At 37.8% G+C, this 12,179-nt stretch overlaps 1 protein-coding gene across 1 annotated transcript; it reads right to left on the reverse strand.

The window, feature by feature from the left end:
• LOC109841332 (LRR receptor-like serine/threonine-protein kinase EFR) lies at positions 957–4,824 on the reverse strand. The gene is made up of 2 exons (XM_020410271.1): positions 2,208–4,824; positions 957–1,327 (listed from the first exon to the last, which is right to left on the reverse strand). The coding sequence occupies exons 1-2, from the start codon at positions 4,822–4,824 to the stop codon at positions 957–959; spliced, it is 2,988 nt and encodes a 995-aa protein (XP_020265860.1).

Genomic DNA, 12,179 nt, shown 5'->3' on the forward strand with positions numbered 1-12,179 from the left:
TGCGCTTTCTTTCTTGAATATAACAACAATATATTATTTTTGGACCATGTTTTGCTATTTTTGGAATATCCTGCGTCAAACTTATAATTCACTATTTCTGGGAATTATTATTTTTATTTTGTTAGATATTTAGGAACTCTAGTGGGAAATGTTCTCACTGAGCTTTAGCTCACCCGTCGTTTTTCCATTTTTTTTAAGATCCGAGATAGCGATGTAATAATCCGAATTTTGGTCGTGGGCATTATAAAGAAGTGATTATATGAAAAACACAACTCCAGTGGTGTTATGTTCAGCAAAAAGAGTGTTTGCGTCGTAAAATAATTGCAACGGTAAGGTTGTGGAATGTAACTAACGAGTGTGTGTGTATTATATATACACACACACAGTTTGTTTCGGGCTACTATCATAAGCATGTATATGTATATTTTGAGATAGCTATGTTATATGAAGTGTCAGGTTTAACTTGTGCACAGAACTTGTCTTGTGCATAGGTCGCTGCTGTCGCGTAACCCGTACTTATAAGTTTCCACTATAGTTTTGGGGCACGACAAAACCGACCGGTATTTTACCTTTTTGGTTCCACAGACTAAATAGTTCTAGAGGTTACACTTAACATAGGAATTTTTTTTTGACAATAAGAATTTCTGTGAATTTTCTAAAATCTCATTCGTAAATATCAGGAAGGAACTTTATCTTGGATGTCATCATTGTGCATGAGAAGTCCAAAGCGCAACTTTGTCTTGCAAACCCTAAATTGTTATTGGGAAATAAGGAAACTGTAGCAACTGCCGCCAGCATACCAAGTGAAACCGTTTTTCTCACGTATCTAAGATTGTGACTAAAAACTATGATATTGAATAAACACTGCCACGGAGACAAGTTACAATAAAGAAAGGAAGAAAAATCGGAAATCCAATTATTATCATGTTATGGGCTACAGAGATAAATTTTTTTTGCTAATTTGGAAAATTTGAAAAATGTTCCATTTTTATCTTCATAAGTCTTGTGGCCATGTCTGACATTGATATCCTTTCCCTCGGAGAGTAATTTGAGCACAAAAGTCCTAATTCGATGATGGCCACTAAACACAAGTGCACGGTTGCTCTGTCTTGTGCATATCCGTCATGGTTAGAATAATCATACAGGAGATTGCAGTCTACAACATCCAGTACTGCACTTGGGTATGCTTTCAATACCCATTCTCTCAAGTTTGATTCTCCAGCAAACATGGCATCAACTGGTTTTTTCCGTGTAAATGTTTCCAGTAGTAGAATACCGAAGCTATAGACATCACCCATTCTAGACACAGCACCTGTAGTTGCGTACTCTGTTCCACACATAATGAATCAGCACAGGAGAAAGAGATTATATGCTCACCCTAGGTGGATAATAATATGGTCGATTGCGTTATTGATCATTATCTAGTCATTCAGTTTTGTTAGACTAGGTTACTTAGTTATATATAATATAGATTAGTAGCTTAGAGAAGACTACTCAATATGATGTACAGATATAAAAACCTGGTACACTTTTCTTTTTAACCTCAACCTCTCTTTCTCAAACGGTTGTCAAAATTTGAAATTCAGCACTAGTTTATGTATCTGCTTAATTTGGACTATTTTGTCATTTTATTCGTACAACTACTTCAATAACATAGAAACCTTTTTATTTAGAAGAACCAACATTCCTTTGTCAATAAAAATGTACTTACATGTTTTATTGTCAATAAAAAAGAGTACTCGCTAATAATATGTCCATTAAATAATAAAACTATCAGTATAATCAGTAATAAACTAAAATTCTACCTATCTATCTATGTGCAAGCTATTTGACGCATATATTCCACGTATCTGTCGGAACAAATGGATCTATTTGCAAACAAAACTAATCGCATTCAGGTTTCAAAACTCACAACATTTGGAATGAATTAAATCCTATAAAAAAACTATATGTTAGAGACTAAGCATGAAACCTGGATTAGCTTAGGGTTGGATAATTAACGCCCTGTATTCCCATGATCGCATATAGGGAGCCAATTCGACCTCATAAAAGAAAGCAACACTTATTGAATAAAAGGGTAAACTTCTCAAAACTTTTTTAGGACTGTGTAGAAAATAGAAAAGCCAAACAGAACAAATGTATAAGAAGATTATTAGGATAGGTTTGGATCAACATAATTTGGATTTCTTTTCATTATTTTTCATTACCTGGAGCTATGTAGCCTATGGTGCCCGGTGTACTTGCTGATATTATGGAGCTACTATCACCAAAGAGAAGTTTTGCAATGCCAAAGTCGCTCACATGCGCTACCATTTTCTCATCTAATAAAACATTTGTAGGCTTCAAATCACAATGTAGCACGACATGTGGATGGTGGTGGTGAAGGTACTCTAGAGCCAAGGACACATCCAACATTATGTTCAATCTTTGGGGGAGATTCAGGAAGTAGTTACCAGAGTACAACCATTTGTCAAGACTTCCATTGGACATAAATTGGAGGATGAGAGCTTTAAAGTTTATAGTGGAGCACACGCTGATGATTTTGATGAGATTTCTGTGTCGAACCGTCCTCAAAACTTGGCATTCCGCATCGAAACTCTTTAAGGCCCCTCCCGCTTCCAAATTCAAGACCTTTACTGCTACGAGCATCCCGTCATCAAGGCATCCTCTACACACTGAACCGAAGCCTCCTCTTCCCAGTAAGTTGGCCTCACTGAAGTTGGATGTTGCTCGAAGTAATTCCCGTTGTGAAATTACTCTATTATCATGTAAATGTGCGTCATCAGCTTTAGCCGAAGTCTTTGCCTTCCTCTTCCAATTGAATATATAAGTAAGACCCAAACAAGCAAGGATAATACCAAAAGCAGTAAATGGTAGAATATATTTCAGCAACTTCAATTTTCTCGTCGAACTATTAGTGGCAACATTTTTAGAGCAAGGTGGAAATCTTAATGAAGGTGCTCCACAGAGCGCTTGATTTCCAATCAAAGAAGAGATGCTGAGATTCGAGAATACTCTACCATTTGGAATTCTTCCTTCTAACTTATTGAAAGAAAGATCAAGGCTATCAAGATAAGAGAGGTTGGCCAAAGAATCTGGTATAAGCCCCGAAAGAAAGTTGTGTGACAAGTTCAAATTGATGACGCTAAATAATTGATTGAACGTGTTTGGAATTTGACCTTGCAGTGAGTTTCTAGACAAGTCCATATCGGTAAGCATTTGAAGCGCTCCTAAAGCACTAGGGATGTTACCTGATAATTCATTCATGGATAGGTCTAAGAAAGTCAGTTCCTTCAAGTTTCCAACCTGTGGAGAAAGTGAGCCATTGAGTGTATTTTCAGATAGATATAACTCAAGGAGGCTGCTTAGTGTCCATAGGCTTTCAGGAATTGTCGATGACATTTTATTACTATGTAGCCACAAATGTTGGATCTTGGTGATGTTGGCAATTGTATCTGGTATTGACCCGGTGACTGCATTATAGTGCAGGTCCAAGACATTCAAGTTTGTCAATAGACCTATCTCCGGTGGAATTGAGCCGCTTATTCTATTGAAGGCGAGAACCAGCGACTGAAGGCTATGCAACTTTGTGATAGCCGATGGTATTGACCCGGTGAGCTCATTCATATGCAGTGACATAAAGGTAAGGCCACTTAAATTTCCCAATGCAGAGGGAATGTTACCCGATATACTGTTTTCGAAAGCCAGGAAGAGTTGCAGACTTGATGAGAGATTCCCGATGGAATCTGGAAGTGCACCTTCCAGCTTGTTTTCCCATATTTGAAGGAACTCTAGATTCCTACATCCAGAAAGGGAATCGAGGAATTCGAGATTGCCACCTAGTTGATTGCTACCAACATTAAACCAGTTGAGAAGAGGAAGTGACTTCCCTATTCCTACAGGTACATGACCAGTGAGCTCATTGTAACTAAGATCAAAAAAGTTGAGCAAGGAACAGTTGAGCAAACCAATCGGTATCGACCCACTCAGGTTGCAGAATTGCAATGCAAGATATTGCAGATTGTGTAGATTTCCAAGCTCCTCTGGAATCACTCCGCTTAGCTTGTTCCGATCTAGATCGAGTTCAGTGAGCTCCGTGAGGTTGCCTAACGAAGCTGGAATGGTCCCGCTAAGTTGGTTTTTACCGAGATATAAAAATTTGAGCCCGGACAAGCTATCAATATCATCCGGTACGCCTCCAACAAAGTGATTTTCAGACAGAGAAAGCATTTGGAGTTCGGGACACAGAGCAAAAGCAGACAGAACGATATCACCAGTGAGATGGTTAGAGCTAAGGGATATGTTTCTTAGTCTAGGGAGTGCAGTAAAGCTACTGTTCAAGGGGAGAGTACCTGAAAGATTGTTGGATCCAACATACATGTTGACAAGTGGAGTGATATTGAAGATTGTCGAAGGGAGATTACCCGTCAGAAAATTACTTTCGAGTATGAGACTTTTGAGATCCAAGCCCTCAGGGATAGGACCGGTAAGGGAGTTGTTGCTGAGGACTAGTTCAGAAAGAAAAGACAGATTCGCGACGTGAGGAGAGATTGCGCCGCCGAGGGCGAAGCCAGGAAGGCGAATGGCTGAGACTCGCTGGCGACGACGGCTGCATTGAACGCCAATCCAGCTGCAGAAGGAGGTGTCGGTGGTCCAGTTGGTGGCCAAAATGCCGTTTCGATCTATGACTCGATCTCTGAAGGCTAACAGGGATTGGACGTCAGTGAAGTTGTTGTGAGGCCTGCATGAGGCTAGATTGGCGTAATAGGAGGCAGAGAACAATAGGATGAGGGCGTAATAGAGTGGGGGGTCAATGAAGTCCATTTCTGCACAACGATTATCGTCTAAAGAGGAGTACGAGTCTTGTTGATCCAACCTGGCTTTGTATTTATAGCACAATGAGAATAGTATGTTGAGGATTAGATAGAAATGACGACCCTGATGCAAAAGACCATTTTTTTCCACAGATATTATTAACAAACCAATTGAGTGAATCTCAGTTATGAGCACTGATGAGAAGACTCAGACTGAGAGAACACAATTTTGAGGTGATTAGCAAACTGACGGCTTGTGACCGTGACTGTTGTTAGGAGTTAAACAATGACTGTTATTTTTATTAGGACAAGGGAATATATATTTTATCCATCTCTTTGTTCAAACCAGATTTTGAAAAGGGTAAATTTCACAAAATTCCTCCGAACTTTGGAGTGGTTTATAATAGCATTAGATTTCCTCCATAAAGGAGAGGGGAAAAAAAGAGATGAAAAAACATTAGGGACCTTGTGCTATTTTAAACCTACCACAGGTATATTTGAAAATAGAATTTTGAAGGATTTAACAATAACAGTAACATATATTAAAGGAGAAATAGTTCTAATATTAACTTGTTAGTGTCAAATGAGAAAATTCAAAGGAAATGTCTTATATTTGCATAACAGAAGGTTTTTAAAGTACAATAGAGGGAACTTTTGGGTATACTATCAAAAAGAGGGGAGTGCATATAAGTGGAAAATAGGGGAAATGATAAGGTATATATGTGTAATTAGTCTTTATGTGCATTTCTTCCGTTTTCTGCAATTCCACAAATGATTTTCCCTTCTAACCAAAAGTTCCCCATGTGAAAACGGCAAAGGAATTGAGAAAAACGTGAAGAATAAACAAAACAGGCTCCACCACACCCTGGTGTGGTGTTTGCCATGGGTGTGACAGAATCTGCCCTGTCTGTCATGGGTGTGGTGTCTGTCACACCATGGTGTGGCAGAATCTGTCCTGTTTGTTATAGGTGTGGTGTGTGCCACACCTGGGTGTGGCAGACTCGTTTTTAGAATCTCAATCAGTTTAGGATTGTGTTTTGTTATAAATAGAGACACGTTTTTTAGGGTTTCTTTGGCTTTGTTTAGGCTTTGATTGGGCTTTGATTAAGGGATATTTGGAGCACAAAAAGAGTTTTTTTTTTTGAGCTTTTGGTTAGGGTTTTGTTTGGAGAGATTAAGAGTTTTGTTGGTGAGATTAGTTTGTTCCTTCGAGTGATTTGTAATCTTAATTTGTACTCTTCTTCTCTATTAGTGAAAACATCATCCCCTTCTTGCCCCGTGGGCGTAGGCAACTTGCCGAACCACGTTAAAATTGGTGTTTTGTTTGTGCATTGATATTTAGTTCGTTTGGCTATCTTGGATTGGTGTTTGGTTTGGTTCCTCGACACAGCTTTTGGCACAATAATTTGGTATCAGAGATTGGGCTACGCTTGAGCTATTTGGAGGAGTAGATCGATTTGGGAAGCTCGTCTAGGATTTCAGTTGGTAAGAAAGGTGGGATCTTTTCGGTAAAGCTTCTTTCTTTTCTCAGTTTTGGATCTATTCTTCATTTGTTTCCGCATTGGTTGTTGGTGTGTTAAGGATTATGACCGAGAAAGAGGGAGTTGAGGGTAGTTCTTCAGGTATGAAGACTGTCCAAAGTTTGAGTATCCACTAGATGAAGATTGACGTGGAGAAGTTCAATGGCACTAACAATTTTGGACTTTGGCGATGCGAAGTCTTGGATGCGCTCAATGCGTAGAATTTGGAAGTTACGTTGGAGTTGGACGGGAAACCGGACGACATTGATGAGAAGGTTTAGAAAAAGATGAATCAGACAGCGTTTGGTGTGATTAGGTTTTGTCTCACTCAAGATCTAAAATATGATGTGATGAATAAGACTTCTGCGAAGAAGATTTGGGAGGTCCTAGAGAGCAAGTACTTGACGAAGAGCGTTGAAAACAGCTTGCATTTGAAGAGGAGGCTTTATCACTTTCAATTGAAGAATGAGACATTCATTAATGATCACATGAACCACTACAGGAAGCTTCTTGCAGATTTGGCGAATGTAGATATCATTGTTGAAGATGAGGACAAGGCGTTGCTATTGTTGAGTTCCTTGGCCGACGAGGAATATGAGACGTTTGTCCTTATTCTTATTAATGGGAAGACATCTCTTTCATATAGTGAGGTCACCGCTGCATTAGTGAATTACCAACTCAGGAAGAAGGACAATGAGACTTCTATTGAGCCGGTAGCGGGGGCATTGGTTGCAAGAGCAAATGGTCCAAACCGAGGTAGAAGGGCAAATGGTCCAAACCGAGGTAGAAGGTCACATTCTAGAGGAGCACATCTTGGAATTCGTAGGAATCAGTATGTTTTTTGTAAAGAAGATGGACATTAGAAAGCTAAATGCCCAAAGTTGAATGATCAAGCCGGGAAGAATAAGGAGAAAGTTGTACAAGCTTCAGAGGTGAATATTGTCAAGACTAGTGGTAACAATTCAGATTCGGATTCTTCAGGCTACTCATTATCTGCACTGCCGTCAGTTTGTGTTGCCTACTCTACAGAGTGAATGTTGGATTCGGGCGCTACATATCATATTTATCCTAGGAGGGATTGGTTCTCCAGCTTTCAGGAGTTGGAAAGAGGGGATTTCGTGCTCATGGAGAATTATCACAAATACTCTATTGGTGGTATCGATACCGTTCGGATCAGGATGAGTGATGGGGTGATTTGGGAGTTGGTTAGAGTGAGGTTCGTTCCTCAGTTGAAGAAGAATATCATTTTACTTGGACCTTTGGAGGCAGCAGGCTATAGGGTGACCTTGGCGGATGCACGCTTGAAGGTTACATTTGGGTCCATGATTGTGATGAAGGACGTCAGAAAGAGTAACTTATACTATTTTCTTGGGAGCACAGTGATTGATAGAGCTCTGACGACTTCATTGGATTTGGCTAGATTGTGATGTTGTTTGGTGCTAGGATATTTGATTGGTGATGCCGTGCATAGGTTGTTGAGGAGTGCTTTGACCTGCAGATGGAAGTCCTTTGAGCACATTGGGATGAGCAAGACCGAGGTGGAGTTTGGCACTCCTATCCATCGAGCGAGGGGTCTTTTAGGAGGTGTTCAGTTAGGCATTTGGGGGCTTTTCAAGGAGGCATCATTGGGAGATAATCGTTTTGTAGTTTCCGCAGTTGGTAATTGTTCTAGGTATTATTGGGTCGCGATCAGTTCCCGTTGGTGTAAAGTCCTAGAAATCAATAACAATTAGAAGAAGTGTATTGGAAGAAAGGTAACTCGTTGTTCTAGCTTTGGTAGGGGTACTTTCTTGCGTTTGTGCCGAGCTCACGATAATAGGAGACACTTCATTGGTGTGGAGACTTTGGGCGACAAGATGAGATGACAGTTTCGATGGATCGTTCCTTTCTGGAGGAGGATCGGCGTTGGTTGTCGAGCATTTGTTCTGGAGCTTCGACATATTTGGGTCATCTTAGTCATAGGTCGTCGACTGCTGCATTAGGAGTTATTAGATCTGGTGGAGCTACTTCAGATTTTGGTCGGCGTCGGATATTTGGTTACCCAGCATTTGATCACATCGAGGATGTGAGATTTGATCCGATTGCGCGTTTGGGATTCGGAGGCTCATTTGATTATCGTTTGGGAGCTTCTGATTCACTTTTGACTCTCGGCAGGTGGAGAGTGTTGATCAGGTCTTTTGGATATCGCAGCAGGTGAAGGGTGATGCTACTTCACGTTGGGTGGAACTTATTCCACATACTTCAGATCATACTACGTTATTTGGGATTCCAGCTGAGGTGACACAGGTTGGGGATCATTTGATTTCGGATGCAGATGATGGATTGGTTTTGGATTCGGTTGTAGCTGGTGGACATGATTTGGATACGGCCATTGGTTTACCTCAGATGGAGGTGTTTGATTTGTATCAGTTTGGCCGCTATCAGTTGCAGATCCGTTGGCGATATTGGGGAAGAGTTGCAGACTTTTCTATTTGTTTGAGAGCCTTTGGAGGTCGTTTGGGTGAATTACGTGAAGGCTTGATTCCTTGGGAAAGAGGATACGTAGCAGTCAGTTTTGATGTAGCCGATTTGGTGAGTAGATACCGACATTTAGGTGAGTGTTCGCACTCTCGTTTGGGTCTCGACTTGTGTGGATAGAGTCCGTTGCCGTAGCGTACTGGATGCAACAAGTGAGGCATTTGTTTTGGTTGGTGTCGGCTCAGTTTTGGGAAAACTTCGCCGAGGTGGAGAATTGTGAAAACGACGAAGGAATTGAGGAAGAAATTGAGAAAAACGTGAAAAATAAGCAAAACAGGCTCCACCACACCCTGATGTGGTGTCTGCCATGGGTGTGGCAGAATCTGCCCTGTCTGTCATGGGTGTGGTGTCTGCCACACCCTGGTGTGGCAGAATCTGCCATATTTATCATGGGTGTGGTGTGTGCCACACCAGGGTGTGGCAGACTCGTTTTTAGAATCCCAATCAGTTTGAGATTGTGTTTTGTTATAAATAGAGACACGTTTTTTAGGGTTTCTTTGGCTTTGTTTAGGGCTTTTTGTTTAGCTTTGATTGGGCTTTGATTAAGCATTGATTGGGGGATATTTGAAGCACAAAAAGAGGTATTTTTTTTAGCTTTTGGTTAGGATTTTGTTTGGAGAGATTAAGAGTTTTGTTGGTGAGATTAGTTTGTTCCTTCGAGTGATTTGTAATCTTAATTTGTACTCTTCTTCTCTATTAGTGAAAACCCCATCCCCTTCTTGCATCGTGGACGTAGGCAACTTGCCGAACCATGTTAAAATTGATGTTTTGTTTGTGCATTGATATTTAGTTCGTTTGGCTCTCTTGGATTGGCGTTTGGTTTGGTTCCTCGACACAGCTTTTGGCACAACACCCCAAAGTTTTTTTTTAAAAACCCTTTATTTCCTTTTTAAATTGGAAAATCATTTTTGGAGTTGAAAAATCATTTCCGAAATGCAAGAGAAAACATTGCAACATCATATTTGACTGTTGATTCAAAAGAATGGCCATAGTAGGTCCATAAACATGGTATAGGGGATGACTGGCAAATTGATACTTTAGGAGTAGAATGTGAGAGTTTAACAATACTTTATAAGATAGAGTATGTCACTAGGGCATTTTTTTTTTTTGATCAAAGTGTCACTAGGGCATTTTTCTCAACACTATCTTTCCACTACAAGAGAGGAAAAGGTGGGGTCCATTCTCTTAACTTTTTTTTTCAAAATTAATGACTCGTTGAGGGAGTCAATGCTGCTCTGTTGTAGTATAAAAGTAGTGTAGGAGAGAATAATGTAGTTATCATTATTCTTTTTTTCCCCTGAAGTTAAATATGGTTTTGTGATACTCCCAACATTTAGGGGGTTTTCTCTAGTATATAAAGTTCATGATAGTTTCCTACGAATGAACCTTTTCTGAATTTCTATGTTCTGACGCTAATTTTCTTTGTTTTGACAGGAAAGCATGCGTGAATCAAAGATAAGTGCACTTGAGTAGTTCAAGATACTTTTAACTCTCTCCCCTAGACTCACCCATAAATTTCAACAGGAACACTGCTACCCTATAGAGAGTCAAGTCTTTTATGGGTCCCACAACTTTTACTTGCCACTCTCTAATTTGGAAAGGTCATTTCATTTCACTTTGTATGGATCTAGAAGACGTAATTATGAAGTTCACATAACTTGTGCAATTTCCAGTGCCACATATTTCCTTTGTAGATAGAAATTCTGTTGCTATTCTCATTTTTAATGAAGTTCTGTTGTTTAATCTTTTAGTCCAAAATTCCAATATTTTCAGGTATTTTCTTCTTCTGAACAATTCATAGACTTCCACGACAAGTTCTCCACCTAAATTCAAACCTTGCTTACATTAAGACTGTGATTCTTTAAAAAAGCCTCTTTGTTTTGTTACGTATAATATTTCAACATATATACTGTATCTTTTCTCCACTAAAATGACCCATAAATAAATTCCACAGAAGCACTCTATTACTCTATATAGAGACCACTCAAGTCTTTTCTTGGTTCCACATATTTAACCTGTCACTCTCTAATTTGGCAACGACTAATACATTTCAGCCCAACGTAATTATGAGTTCACCATTCATTCAGAGATTACAAGTTGAGTGCAATGGTCCAGGTCAAGATTCCATGTAATTTCGTAGAAATTGCGCTGCGCGCTGTTCTCATTTTCGATGGACTCCTGTTGTTTCTTGCGGTCCAATATTCAAATATTTTCAGGTCTCTTTTCTTCTCAACAGTTCATGGTTTTGTGCTGGTTTTTCCATGCTCGGAAGCTTCCAGTTCAAATTTTAATGCTCTGAACTTTTGACACAGAAAAAAGATGGTAATATTGATGCTAATAATGCGGATGATGACGCAACTGTCATGACAAACTTAGGTGGCCGTACTTACGTGTCATTTGCACATTGCTAGAAAAATAGAAATGACTGTTTATCGATTTAATTTCCACAACAATAATAGTATGCCACTAGATAGATGAACATTAAAATAACCATAAGATAACAACAATAACCGACCATAGGTAATTCGTATTTTATGTTGTAGGAATGCATGTTCACTGCAAATGCAATCAAGTGTTTCCCCCTAAAAATGCAAAAATAATACCATTGTGTTTTTTTTTGTTATGTTTTTATAAAAAAACACCATGATGTTGTGTTTTTCCCTTAAAATGATTTCAAAACATCATGTTAAGTATTTTTGATCAACACTAGTTTGACTCATTATAACATTAATATTAAAAATATTATTAATATATTCTATATTAATTATAATAAAATATATTATAAATAAAATAATATAATATTTAGTTTACATTATTATAGTATTATAAGTATTAAATGTAATGCAATATAATATTGTATAATGTATTATAATATTATATTGTACTTTAATGAGTTATATTATATTATATTTATTATTATATTATAATTATTACATACTATTTTCAAATAATTATATATTTAATTATTTTGGTATATGAATTTGTTATTGTTGTATATTATATTAATATTTTTATAATAATTTTATTTTCTTATTAATATAATATTATACTATTATTAATATAATATAATATTATAATATTATTCATATAATATAATATTTTTAATAATGTTAATATTATGTTATTAATAAATTAATATATTATAAATATTTTAATATTATATAATATATTATAGTTTTTAATATGTTAAGAGTTTATTAATAGTACTTTAACAATATATTAGTATTTATGATATTAATAAATATTAGTATATTATGAATATATTATTTTTATTAATTTATTTATATTTATTATTATTTATTTATTATATAATACATTATTAACATAT

Source organism: Asparagus officinalis, chromosome 1, assembly GCF_001876935.1.
Source record: "Asparagus officinalis chromosome 1, Aspof.V1, whole genome shotgun sequence".
NCBI lineage: Eukaryota > Viridiplantae > Streptophyta > Magnoliopsida > Asparagales > Asparagaceae > Asparagus > Asparagus officinalis.

Coding starts and splice junctions, on each gene's coding strand:
- LOC109841332 (XM_020410271.1), bottom strand. CDS start 4,824: ATGGACTTCATTGACCCCCCACTCTATTACGCCCTCATCCTATTGTTC. Junction 1,328..2,207: donor CATAGGCTACATAGCTCCAG/GTAATGAAAAAT, acceptor TGTGTGGAACAG/AGTACGCAACTACAGGTGCT.